The sequence below is a fragment of the Sceloporus occidentalis genome, unplaced genomic scaffold, assembly GCF_023333645.1.
Source record: "Sceloporus occidentalis isolate IW3139 unplaced genomic scaffold, rSceOcc1.0.p SCAF_9, whole genome shotgun sequence".
NCBI classification, from domain to species: domain Eukaryota; kingdom Metazoa; phylum Chordata; class Lepidosauria; order Squamata; family Phrynosomatidae; genus Sceloporus; species Sceloporus occidentalis.
Genome location: NW_028316989.1, coordinates 39016434 through 39030564, shown reverse-complemented (window position 1 = coordinate 39030564; position 14131 = coordinate 39016434). Strand labels below are relative to the sequence as shown.

The window sequence follows — 14131 nt, the reverse complement described above, 5'->3', positions numbered from 1 at the left end:
TTTGCAGGATGTGTAGTTTAAAAATTGTGTCGAAGTACAACTCTCAGGATCCCTCAGCCAGCAAGGTAATGGAGAATTCCTGAAGTTACAGTTATCACAAGTAACGTTTACAAGCTCTGGGAACTGAAGAGAGAAGGGCCTCCTTGCTGGTGGCCAGTTTTTGGAAATCCATGTTTTAGGCAATCCATTTGTTACTCTCCCCATATTGACAAGTGAAAACAGTCTTTCCTTCCTTCCTTTGCTCTGACTTCTGCATATATTTATTTGGCACTTTCCTTTCTTCTAGTATTTTATTTTTCTATAGCTTTTACCTCTTATTATATTTTTTTGTTTATGTCTGTAATGTATTATCATGCTTAGCAGTTTTTATTGATTTTTAAAAAATCCTCAATCCAGAAAATGTTCTAAATATAATACTAATGTGAAATAAAGGAGTTATGGCTTCTCCTTATCACACAAACAAGGTGCAGCAAATAGAAACCATGACTTGAGTTGAGTGCTTTGGAAGTAAACCCCTGCTAAGGTGCTAGCCATCCATCCTCTGGGGTGGGGGAAATGGATTGAAAATGGAAAAGAGATGTGAGCAGATGCTACCAATTCATTTAATTTCTGTTTCTGGAAACTGCAGATCTTCTTGATGATATTTCTCAAGCGGAAAAGTAAAATATATTCTTTATATGCAGTGTTGTGCTAAATATTTTCTTCAACTTCACATCTCATAAAAAGGAATAAAAATCTTTTTAAAATAATTTATATCCCTTGGATGGCTTCCTTGGGTCTTCAGGGCCTTTCCTGTACAAGTTAGAAACCACCTGGTCCTTGTAATGCTCAGCAGCCCAACATGGCACAACCTGCCTACCTTTTTAAAAGTTTGTTTCAGGACAGGCCTAGTTGTTTGGTTTCCAGTGATTTCTTTAACCTCCTTATCTTGAATGGCTTGTCTATTTTGAGCAATTTCCTGCCCTCTCTGAGGGTTGGGATTGTAGCACTTCAAAGGTTGTTGAGGGCTTTGCTGGTGACCTCTTGGTCCTGTGTGGACCTTTTGGCTCAAGCACTATTTACTTTGGGTTTTCCATAACACTCCTGCAAAGCTGGTTCACTGATAATCAAAGCTATCTGGGAGATAAGGGGCAGCAGACAGAACTGCTGGGGAAGTTCAGAGTGAAATATGCTGTTCCTGGACAGAACACTTGTTTGGAGAGTAATGAAAATAAGCAAGGACACAAAACACTGTGTAGCAGAGCAACATTGCAAAGGGCCTTCTGACTAGGGTAATTTGCACTAACTATATGTAATGCATTTTCTGGAAGGTATGTGATCATCATATCCTACAGACACTGGTGTAAGTAGTCATACATAGAGGTGCATATCAAAGTACAGAGTAGCTCATGAATGTACATTGCTGTTGTGCCTTGCACTATGCCATTGTGCAAAAGGTTGTGAGTCATGCACATTGATAATTTATCCCCATACATTGTGCTGTGTTGCTATTCAGTATGGGGCTCTCCAGACTGTCCCTAAGGAGTGGCATGCAGCCGCCTCTTTATTGGCTGGTTTGGGGCCGCAACAACCTCAGACCATGGCCCTGAACCAGCCTCTGGAAAGTTCAAAAAGGACCCACAAAAAAGCAGCTCCTTTATCTCCCACTTCAGATATCTTCCAAGGTCTAAAAGAGCCCTATGAGGGTTGCATAATACAAGCATAATGTGACTCTGCTGGAAGACCCAGCCTATGAGTGTTTCTTTGTGCCATATCTGTTGTCAGGCTTGCAAGGCTAGAGGAGGGGTTCTCTTGGCACCAACTCACCTCTTGACCAAGGAGAATAGATTTGTTGTCTTTTAAGATGTAGTGCCAACTCCAAGTCTCCAATTTGCTACCACTGCCAACATATACCAGGTGCTGTAGGCTGTATTTCAGAAGAGGGAACTGGCAAAAGTACCTCTGGGTAATCCTTACCTAAGAAAGCCCTATGAATTCATGGGTTCACCGTAAGTTGACAGGGAACTTGAAAGTGAGCACATGAATGTGTGTGTGTGTATACACACACACACACACTTTTAACACACACTTTCTGATAATTTTTTCCTCTCTGCCTTTGAATGATGAATCTGTCTAGAGAGAGTCAGTGTGTGCATGCATTTAAAAAAATATATTCCAGAACTTAGAAAAAACGTTTTTATTTGTAAAACATAAAAAATGCCCTTTGTGTGCTTCAGTCACTATTTGAAGTAGCAGAAGACTGTAGGTCAGTGGGTTCTTTTGAAGGTCTAATATTCTAGACCCAGATTTCTATTTTGGGTGCAGTTGTTTACTATTTTTGTTTTTGATATATATGATTTATTTATTTATTGCCTCCCAGCTCACCAGGGCCCTTAGACAAATGCAAAACAGGAAAAAGTATATAAAACAATATAGTGACCAAACTTTAAAAAGAGATTAAAATACTCATTAAGAACTTTTAAAAACAAACCAAAATTGGTCCTTAAAAATAACGTTGAAACAAACAAATGAGACAGTGTTTTCAGAAACCATAGATGACATGCGGAAGAACACTGATTTGGCTGCCCATTGGAAGCTCAAAATAGATGGGGCCAGCCTTGTGATAGGGAGTTCCACAATTGGGGTGCTGCTACAGAGAATATCTTCTCACATGTGCACACGAAACTAACCTTGCAAGATGTTGGAGCATGTAACAGGACCTCCATTGAAGATCTCAAATTTTGGGCAGGCTTCTATGGAATATATTTGAAGGCACACAACAACAACAAATATGAGAGATACAGTGATATTCTTCCATAGGCCTCCTATTTTCCCAACAGTGAAATGTGCCAGTGATAGCATTGATATCTAGGTTTGAAGGTTCCTTTCCAGGAGTCAGAGCCATGGAAGTGTAAACGATGCTTCTACATCATATTTGCTTTTGTATTTACACATATGCAGCCAAAGCAGTTTGTTCCCAACCCAATACTCTTCAAATGTATTTTATGACAGTTCCCATTACTTGTAGCCATGCTGGTCAGGGATGATGGCAATTTCATGCTCGCCAACTGTTCCAATTTGGCAGGGACATTCTCAATCTTTTACCATCTCACTTTTTAAGCACTTTTTAAAAAGGTCTCGTTTTTCTCTCTTCCTCTCATTTCTCCCTTACATTCTCAACTTACTTCAAGCTAAATTCGGAATACAAAAATATTTTACACTCAGCTGGCCTTCCTCAGTAGGCTCAGGCAAACCAAACTCTTGAAACCTTTGCTAGCTTAGGTGTCTTCCTCAGTAATAATTTTTGCCAACTTGGCCATGCTCCAATGTTGCTTGGCCACACATCCCCTCATTTTAATTTGTGAAATGTTGGAGGGTATGAAATCAAATGCATTAGAAGAGTGCCACTTTGGAGGGGTAACTCCAATAAGGCTTTATCTGTCTCCTTCTTCAAGTTGCAGTGGGGCATCTGTGTCAAATATGGCATAGGTCAGTTGTTCCCTCCATTATGTTATGAACGTAAGTGTAGCTGAATTTCAAGGGTTAATCACATTTCTGAAGGTGAGTGATGGTGGCAGTCAGTCTACTTATAAATTGCTTCAAGATCTGCACATTGTCCACATAGCAGAGTTTATAAAGTAACATATCACACCCTTCCTTACTTATGCGGCTTTATCTCTTTTAGTTGACACAGATAAGGACTGCAAGCAGAATCGTTGCTTTCCCTATGTGTGGCTTGCTAGACAGCAAATTGTCCCAGCCATATTGTTGACTTCCTTCTCAAGCCCTTTATGTTTTTAATCTTCTCCATCTGTTCTGTGGTCCAGACCTGTGCTTTTGTTACAGAGAGAGGAGTACTAACCTGGAAAGTCCACAGAAGATTGGCTGGACAACTAGTTTCAGAGAGCGATAATACACCTGTTGATTACTTATTTATTTAGTGTTCAAATAACAGTTTGGGAATTGCAATTGTCTTTACAGATGATGCTTCCATTCTTGTTGTTATTTAGCACTTTAAAAATCATCATCATCAGCAGCAGGAACAACAGGAACTTAAATGCTGCCACAGTTTAATACAGATGGGGGCAACTTATGTCTCTCCACATATTGTTGGGTTGCACCTCCCATCAGTCCAGGCAAGCATAGGCAGTGGTGGAGGGTCATGGCAGTTGCAGTCCAGGCATATTTGGAATATCACATTATTTCCAAATCTTGATTTGATACAGTGATAGGAATTATGTGTAGAAGCAGAAGTTTCTTCCCTTCCTGTGATCTTTTTCCTAATAGGTAGAGTGTACAGTCGCAAGGCAACAAGGCTATATGCCAGGGCTGAGCAGCTGCTTCTGGCACTGATTGGCTAGTACTTGTGACACTTTCAATGTCAAAGGCCCCATTTTTCCACAACTAAGGCAAACATGATTTATAGTATTGCTTTTTAAAATGTGACTTAGATAAAGCAATGCAATTCAGGTGGAACCTTGTGGCTGTTACTAATGGGGGAAGGAAGTTGGTGACTGCAAAGAAGACTACTTTTGTACCAATATATCTGGTTTCCAACCCCTCCTTTTCTTATTGGGTTTTCTTTCTTTGATGGCTAGGCACTTGCTTTTTCTAGCACTATGGAGAGCAGCTCTTTCCTGTATCTTATGTGTACTGCATTAGCCCAACACTTTGGTCCTCTGCTACAAGAGATAGTAGTCAAATTATTTCACATGTTTTTTTTTTTAAATTGAGCTTTAGTGATTTAAATCACCTTTTGATTTTGTTTTAATTTTTTTGCCTGCATTCAGGGAAAGTGTCTCTTAGCAGGTTTTATATGGCTGGATATAATTTGGGCTTTCAGTAGGAACAACTTGGAATCTTCCTTCCTGGATGTGGGTCCAGTGGCCAAACTTCATGGTGGAATGCCTGTTTTACATGCTGAATGTCCCATGTTCAATCCTTGGCATTTCCCAAGTTGATCTGGAAAAAAGCTGGGACCTGAAAGGTACTGCCTGTTTGTTTAGACTGGGGGTAGGCAACATGGCATCTACTACAGCTTAAATCCATCCAGTACCAGCTGGTACCAGCTAGATGAGACTCATTCAGTCAAACGGATTTACATAAAGATAAACCATCAGCAGTTGATTAAGTTCTGAATTAATCTATTCTGGTTAGTACTAGCAGTTGGGTTTTGCATTTCACTCTGTAGAATCTCTAAGCACTGATCATGCTCACACGGGCCTATAGAGAAGATATTTCAGAATAAATGGAGGACAGGTTTGCCTTATTCCTGGTGCTGACTGTGCTGAATTGGTTATGCCAGTTATTTGACTCTGTATAAGACAGCAGTCAGAACCAGGAGGGAAATAATTCTGGGGCTACTACTTGCAGAATTCACTAGTCATTATGACCAATGGCTATGGTCTCTGGGTGACACCAGGAACAGTAGTTCCCCAAAATAACTTTTCCAGGCTCTGAGGCAGCATTATGTGTTTTTATTATACGTGTCCTGGATGGCTTGTCTTCCTAGAGAACTAATAATTTCTGCTGCTGCGTTGTGTTATTAAGTGGCGTGAGTCAAGGGGCGACTTGAAGGCATAACATATACACACATACATGATGCCTCTTTTAGTCTCTGCTGGTTTTAATGGATTGCAAGATTAAATTGGTTTTAACCCATTTTTAATACATTTAGTTTTGTATGGATTTAATGGCTAGAAAATGTTGTGCTCGGGACTGAGAGGATCAGGTTCAACATTTTATTGAGCCCTTAAACTTACTGGATAAAATTCATTGGAGTAGTCACTCAGTCTGATCTAACTTGAAGGATTGTTGTGAGAAGGAAGATGTACATTGTCTTGAGTGTATTGGGGAGATGCAGGATATAAATGTAATTAATAAATATATGTTTTTTGCTTTTTAAAACACTGAGCATTAAATAAAATTCACACAGACAACACATAACACCAGTTGTAAGGGAGCTGCACTGGGGCCCAATTCATTTCTGGTATGAATTCTAGTATGAATTTCTGGTATGTCATTCAAAGTCTTAAATGTCTTGAAATCCTGATACTTAAAAGGAGTGTCTCTCCCTATATATACCTGCCTGAGTATTGAGTACTGAGATCTCCTGATGGGGCCCTGCTCTATTTCCCACTAATGGGAACAATATATCTTGCAGGGAGATAAGAGATTGCCTTCTCTGCTGTGGCACCCTGCTTATGAAATGCCCTTTCCTTGGAGGCCAGCGTTGGTTTCTTTCAGGTTCCAAGTTGAAATGTGGCTTTATATTAAATATTTGGAGACTTAATTTTAATATTTTTGAAAGTATAGAAGTGCAGGGTTTTATCTGTTTTCTGCTGTCTTAACAGTTGATCTAATATGTTTTATCCTATTTAAATTACTTTGTGTTTTGTTTTTGTTTTTTGAAAATCTGAAATTGTTTATATTATTTTAATGGCATGCTACCCTAACATGACTTCTCATGGCAGAGAGCAGGATAGACATATTTAAATAAATAAATAAATCTTATAAAGAAATGCATAAATGTTAATTTGTGTGCATGTTTTCTTTCCCTGTCTCTACCTGTCTGCAGCACGAAACCAATGCATGAAAAAGCCAGGCCCATGCACAGTCTGGACAAGCTGGAGGCACTGCACAAAGAAAAGAGTTTGGATTCCCCAAATGGCAAGTGAGTGTGATGCACTTTACATTGTAAAGGACTGAGTTCCTGGATCAAAGTTCAAAATACTGGCTTAGGGTGACTTAAGGTGAATTCTTAGAAGAAGAGATGTCATGTAGAAAATGGAGCAAGCTCGTTTTTTGCTGCTCCAGAGACTATTACATAAATGAATGAATTCAAATCACAAGCAAAGAGATTGCACCTAAACATGTAGGAAGAACTCTTTTTTCCCCCATGAAAGAGCTATGTTCCTGAAAGAGCAGTGGCATAGATTGCCTTGGAGTGTGATGGACTTTCCATATTAGGAGATTTTTAAACAGAGATTGGATAGGCATCTTTCAGGAGTGTTTTAGCTTTAGTGTGGCAGGGGGTAGGAACAGATGGCTCTTGAATTCCCCACCAACTCTGTAATTCTATGAATTTAATGTACTCTTACCCAGAGCACAGGGTGGGGATTGACTTTTTAGGACTACAGCTCCTAAAATCCAGACATCATGTGGACCTGGAGATTCTGGGAGTCATAGTCCCAAAAAGTAATTTTTATTCACATACACCCAGCTCTGAGAAACCCAGAAATCAGGAAGCTGAGCTGGAATTCCACGACTAGAGGGGAATTAATGGCTGGATCCTGGGGACTGTAGTCCAAAACAGAAATATTCCCAAGCTCTGCTCTTGGAATCAGACCTTTTGAAGATGGTGGGAATTGCTTTTGAGTAAACTTGCATGGACTGGCACTCCAGATCGCTTCATGATGGCTGGCTGAGTTTGGCTGCAGCAACTCGGGAGTGGCATATGGGAAAGGACCACTGAGCCATTTTCCAGCCTCTCTTCTTTCTTAATGCTGCTTTGACTCCTGTGAGGGAAGCCCCCACTGAACTGATGTCCCTAGAAAAGGAAAGGATAAGTTAGGAGATGGGAAGGTTGCTTTCCAAATCCCACTCAAAATTCAGAATACTGTATTCTTTAGCCCTACCCTTCCCTGTCGTTCTGTGTGCTGTATAGTAAATGTTTATCTTGCTTGCAACTTATATTGCAATATAATATAACAATAAAACCATAAAAAGGAATGACAAACAGAAAGGCAAAGCAGCAGCTGATAAAACCACTTTGCACAGGAGAGTTCAGAAACCTATCTGAACATGCAGGTCTTTAAAGCCGTTTGAAGGTGCAGGGAAGGACAAGATCCCAGATGTGTTGGGCATCAGTGGACAGCTGTTTCCATGATGCTGAGCCGATTACTACAAATAGCCCACCAGCAGTAGTCATGTGGCAAACAGTAGAACATCAAAAGATTCTCAGGATTGAATCTTACAGTGTGTGGGTGCATAGGGAAAGAAACAAAGAAAGATGGAGTAAATATTTGCTGTTTATTTATAGCCAACCTAAAGCCATTCCATCCAGCTGAGGGATCCCCAAAAATTAAAAAATTGTCTTGAGTTTTCCTGTTTTCCTCTTCCCTCCCCATCCACTTTTCCTTTTGTGTTGTGCCTTTTTCAATTACGACCCCATGGGAAAGGACTATCCTGTCCTTCCTTTCTCTGTTTCTCTGCATTTATGTATATAATTGAAACATAAGCTGCTTTGAGCATCTTTTTAGTTGTGGAGCAGGATATAAATCTAACTAAATAAATGAAGTCAGTGTATGTGTATACAATTGTAAGAGAGTGAAAGAAGACAAATCTTCCATGAATTTTCTCTTTTGTCTTGCAGCTTGCACTTGAGTGATGCCGTAAAGGACGAGGAGCTCAAGAAATGTCACAGAGAAGTTGTAGTGGTGAGTCTGGGCGAAGCACATCCTCACTTTGTAGGGCTTTTCTGCCACTCTTGTGGATGGCTCTGTTGAGAATCATTGTGTGTATGGATGCAGCTTGTGTTTTATTTTGTGAACCACCTGGCCTGCTGGACTGAGAGCTGCAACTTTTTCTCTGAGCCCTGCTGCTCCGCCTTCTACTCTTGGCTTCATCTGCAGAGGAAACCTAGGGCTAGGAACATCTGCTGTATGTTTTTAAAAACCTTTTGAGGCCTCTCCAATGTTTGTTTTTCCTGTTTCATTACCACTGTTATAGTTTTCTTTCATCAGCTTCTTTACTGTAGGTGTGTGTGTCTGTGTGTGCTACATAAATAGGGTCAACCATCCATGGCGTGAAAATATATATTTTTTAAATCCAAAAAGCAAACCTTGATTTTGCCATTATATATAAGGGACACTATTTTACTACATCACTGTGTATAATGGAACATGAGCACTCACAGATTTTGGGTTCCAGGGTGGGTCTTGGAACTAAACCTCAAGGGATACTAAGGGCCCACTGTAGTTGCTCACCTCAGTGAGGGGGATTTTTGGAAATGAATTTTGGGGGAGTTCTATTTTATTCTAGAACAATTTCTTACAACCTTGCACCTTCCAAATGTATTTGGCTACAGTTCTCATTATCTCCACCCATGTAATGGGGACTGTGGTTTGGCAAATCTGAATGTTGCTGGGTTGGAGAGGCTGAACTAAAAGGCTGTTCCTGCCCCAGTGTATCCCGTTTTGTGTCTATATCTTACCTGACCTTTCTATACAACAAGTCCTGTGACCTTTTAAAAACAAAGACGCTCCCTGTTATCTGGCATCTACTTGTTATTAATGTCCCTGGAAATCACTCTGATAATCCCTGACTTCCTTGTGTCTGTTATTTCTAGGCTCCAAATAAGTACAACTCTCAGTATCACAAGTTATTTAAGGACATCCCCACAGAAGAAAGTGTGCTGAAAGGTGAGTGGAAAAGTCTTCTTTAATGGAGGGTGGTACCTTTGAGAGGAGGAGTCATAGATTATCTGTTATAGTAGTTCTCAAGCTCCCAGAAGCCCTGGCCATTGGCCATAGTGGGTTCAGATTCCTGGGAGATGAAGTTCAAGAGACCAAGAAGACCAAAGGTTGTGAAACACTAGAAATCTAGCTATGCATTACCTCCCCTATAAGAATTCTGCGCCCCAAATGAAATTTAACTTCAGTGGCTGGATACTGGGAGCTAAAATAGTAATATTCCCAAGCTTAGACCCCTTGAAAATGGTAGGAACTGCTTCTGAATAAGCCTGCATGGCACTCCTGGTCACTTCATGCTGGTCAGTTGAATCTGCCTGCAACACTTAGGACTGTGGCATATGAGAAAGGGATGCTGAGGTCTTCTTCAGCCTCTCTTCCTTCTCAAAGCTGCTTTCATTCCTACCCCTTCCAGCTCCATGTTCCTGTGATTTCTACCTGGAGATGCCAGGGAGTGAACTTGGAATCTTTTGCATGCAAAGTGAAGGCACAACCACTGAGCTCTTGGTTCTCCCTTTGAATTTCCCTGGACATATGAATCTCTTTTATAGAGTGTCAGAACATTAGTCCATCTATCTTTGTATTGTCTGAACCTGATTGGCCATGGTTCCCTAGAGTTTCAAGCAGTTGTCTTTCTCTGTCCCCCCATCAAAGGTTTAAGGGTGCACTGTAACGCTGATTTGCAACTATGACCCCCTCTCCTGGGGAAATAGTTATTTCTTCTAGCCTCTGAGCTCCTACCTGTACTTAATTTTTTCTGCCTTCTTGGACAGTGGACAACAAATTTTCTCCCTCTTCCCTTTTGATAGCTGTTTGTGTATTTGAAGAGAATGATTGGGTTCCTCCTCCAGGCCAAGCATATCCAGTTTCTTTCACCTTGTTTTCCATCCCCTTGGCCCATTACATTTTCTTTATGTCTTTCTGAAAGAGTGGTACTCAGAATAGGACATCAGGCACCATCATGGCACTTCAGATAAAGTGTCAGTAGTGAGGAGTAAACTATTGCTTTTACTACTTGTGACTTGTAAACTGTGGATCTCTTAATACACGGCTGATTTTTGTTTAACTTGTGATCAAATACAATCCTGATACTCTTTCAGCCCTAGGCTGAAAATGTTATTGTGGGGAGCCGTTCTTTCCCCGGCCATGCATTCTCATTCCAGGCCTTTAGCCAAGCTCTAAAACAAGTCATAGCTCCAGACTAGAATCACCATGACCAGAGCAGACCTTGAAAAAGCTACTTTTTTGGAAACAATTCTTATCAACTCCCCCACCAGCTTTTTCAAGCAGCCACAGTGAAAGAGGACCACCCATAACAGAAAAAGCACAAAGCAAAATGCATAAGGAAAATAGGTAATCTGTTCAGAAAGTAAACACAAGTGTACTCAGAAATGTTACAACCATATCAGTATCAATACTGGAAATGTGTAAAAAGAGTATGAAAGGTTATAATACATACATAAAGGAAAATGAAAATAAAACTCAATATATAACATTGGAGTGAGGAAAGAAAACATAACCGGAAAACTCAAACAGGAAAAAAACAAGTAAATATGATGATGATGATGAGGAGGAGGACACAAAAGAGCATAGCCCATAGTCTAGAGAAACCAGTGTTTGATTCTGATCTACAGTAATTCTAACCTAGGTTTCTAGTTAATGTTGTCAACATTAATGTTGTCAAAGGCAGGTTTTGTAGAAGGTAGATTCCTTCTCATCTGTGATTTGCACTTTGCTTTAATTCATAAAGGTTATGGCAGGCCCTGGGTTTCCATTCATTTATGTACAGTGCTTTCTTCATTGCTATGAGCTGCTTTTAGTCATGTTTTTCCCCCTCTGGAAATCAGACTAAAATTCCTTCTGTCAACTTATCTGCATTTTTACTTTTCTTCCCTTCCATCACAGTATGCTCCTGCGCCCTTCAGAGAGACATTCTTATCCAAGGCCGGCTGTATATTTCCCCCAACTGGCTCTGTTTCTATGCAAACCTTTTTGGGAAAGATATCAAGGTAAGTCAGTCAGTCTTAGGGTGAGATTTTACCCTTTTCATGGAGCTGAGTGTTCATTTGGAAGGACTGGGGAAAGGATTGTAGGTGATGCCTTGAGCATAATGAGGTGAGAGAGTGAGAAAGAGGGGGAAATGGCCTGGCACTTGGAGAAGGAGAGCCCTGTAGCATTGAAATCCTTCCATCTGCTGCCAACTCTGATCCCACCCACCACCAACATGTGACCCTGACTATTTGCATTTACAGACATACAACCCCCTCTTGGTTTAGCTCATTTAATAATAAATGTGTTCTCCTTTACTGAGGTAGAAGCTTTTGCATGGATGCACAACATACACTAGCTTTATCCTATATTTCTTCTTGTTTTATTTCAGTTAAAAAAATTGCCCCTCCACTTCCCAGAGCTTGGAGGTAGCAAGTTGCAAGTAATCTTTTTATCTCTTGGGAGTCTTCTTCCACCTTAATAAGGAAGGCATAACAAAGTTACTTTTCAGATGTAATGTAAGAAGTAGGAATGATGTCCTTCCTTCCTTCCTTCCTTCCTTCCTTCCTTCCTTCCTTCCTTCCTTCCTTCTTGTATTAAGAACATTTTCTTGTTACTTAATAAGGACATTTTTAGATATTCTGAGTATTTTAAACATTTTATGCCATTTTTTCTGGTCCTAAGTTCCCCCTACCTAAAGGGTAATATAAGGCAACCAACAAGTAACAGTGTGTGATACAACAAAACGTGATTAAAAATTACCTTAACAGATTAGAAAGCTGTGCCAGAGCTAACTAAATGAATTTCAAATGGAGAAATATAAGGTACTGCACTTAGGGAAGAAAAATGAAATGTATTGATACAGGATACGAGGCACCTGGCTTAAGGAGACTACATGGGAAAGGGATCTAGGAGTCCAAGTAGACCACAAGTTGAACATGAGTCAACAGTGTAATGCGGCAGCTAAAAAGGCCAATGCGATTTTAGGCTGCATTAATAGAAATATAGTGTCTATCAAGGGAAGTAATAGTGTCACTCTATTCTGCCTTGTCAGGCCTCATCTAGAATACTTTGTCCAGTTCTGGGCACCACAATTCAAACAGGATGTTAACTGGCTGGAATGTGTCTAAAGGAGGGCGACCAAAATGGTGAAGAGTCTGGAAACCATGTCATATGAGGAGTGACGTAGGGAGCTGGGGATGTTTAGACTGGAGGAGAAGGGGTTTGAAGAATGGATGTTAAATTGAGGATGAATCAAGCTTATTTTTTGCTGCCCCAGAGACTTAAGACACAGAACAATGGATGCAAGCTGCAGGAAAAGAACCTTCTGAGAGTAAGAGCTGTTAGACAGTGGAATGCACTCCCTCCAAGTATGGTGGAGTCTCCTTCTTTGGAGGTCTTTAAAGAGAGGCTGGATGGTCATCTGTTGGGTATGCTTTGATCATGAGTTCCTGCATGGCAGGGGGATTGGACTGAATGGCCCTTGAGGTCTCTTCCAACTCTGTGATTTTATGATTCTAAGTCACCAGGGAAGATAGTGACATGAACACTAGCAAAGCTACTTGGGGGAGGTATCAGGCAGTTTACAATTGCATCATAATGAGTGAAAGAATGAATTACTTCCATCAAATAATTTTCCAAGCACTGTTACTTCCTGTTAAAAAGCCTTCAAGGCAACTAATGACAACAAGAACAAATTGAAACCATATTGTGACTTTGAGAGTAATGAAATGTGATTAGACTAAACATGAAGAGAATTAAAGCTGGTTGGATTGGTGTTGGTAATATTAATACACAAACAGCAACACTTTGCCAGATGCTTGAGAGAGTAAAAGTGTCTTGTCTTGCTTCCTAAAGATGCAATAACATCTCCTGGAAACAAATGTTTGTTTTCTTCTTCTTAAATCATCAAAGTAAACTGTTTCAGGGACCAGACCAATCTCTAGGGCATGTGGAAAACAATAACTTAATTTGAGGCAGTCCAGAATTCCATCCTCCTGACTTGATTTACGGTTTTGAGGTTATCCAGTAAACACTCCTCTGGATGGGGAACTTTCTTCCATATTTAGAACAGACTTCCTTAAAACAGTGCCAAATGGCTGAATTATTTATATCAGCAGCACTACCTACTTAAATAAACATCACACAAGAACAAGAAGAATGTTAATTCCACCTCTCAATGTTCACCCCATCTAGCAGGGTTCTTCAATCCTTGCTTTGTGGTTTTTTTAAAAATTGTACGCTTGAACTTTTACTTGTGGCTGTTGATTTTCCTTACATCAAGACCCCTCCCTCCAGGTGTTGTTGGGTTCCAGCTCCAATCAGTCCCCGCCAGCGTGGCCAAGAGTAAGGGATTATGGGAGTAGTTGTCCAAGGAGGACTAAAAGTTGTCCACCCCTACTTAAGATTCATGGTCATGTCTGCACTGGACAATATCTGACAATTTTTTTGTGTTTATTTCTTTTGTATGAAATACTGAATTGGTAGGGATGGTTTTTCATAGAATCATAGAGTTGGAAGAGACCACAAGGGCCATCCAGTCCAAACCCTTGCCATGCAGGAACTCCCAATCAAAATATCCCTGACAGATGGCCATCCAACCTCTATTTAAAGACCTCCAAGGAAGGAGACTCCACCACTCTCTGAGGGAGTTTGTTCCACTGTCGAACAGCCCTTACTGTCAGGAAGTTCCT

General features: G+C 40.4%; 1 protein-coding gene across 9 annotated transcripts in view; it reads left to right on the top strand.

Annotated features, from left to right (window-relative positions):
* GRAMD2A (GRAM domain containing 2A) overlaps nucleotides 1-14131 on the top strand; it is a 54144-nt gene that overhangs the window by 24984 nt on the left and 15029 nt on the right. For all 9 annotated transcript variants that reach the window (XM_089538937.1, XM_089538936.1, XM_089538930.1 and 6 more), the window contains 4 exons: nucleotides 6557-6652; nucleotides 8354-8417; nucleotides 9329-9401; nucleotides 11355-11458. In XM_089538937.1, the coding sequence (XP_089395063.1) occupies nucleotides 6567-6652; nucleotides 8354-8417; nucleotides 9329-9401; nucleotides 11355-11458 (327 nt within the window). In that variant the 5' untranslated portion in view covers nucleotides 6557-6566. The remainder of the gene's footprint in view (nucleotides 1-6556; nucleotides 6653-8353; nucleotides 8418-9328; nucleotides 9402-11354; nucleotides 11459-14131) is intronic.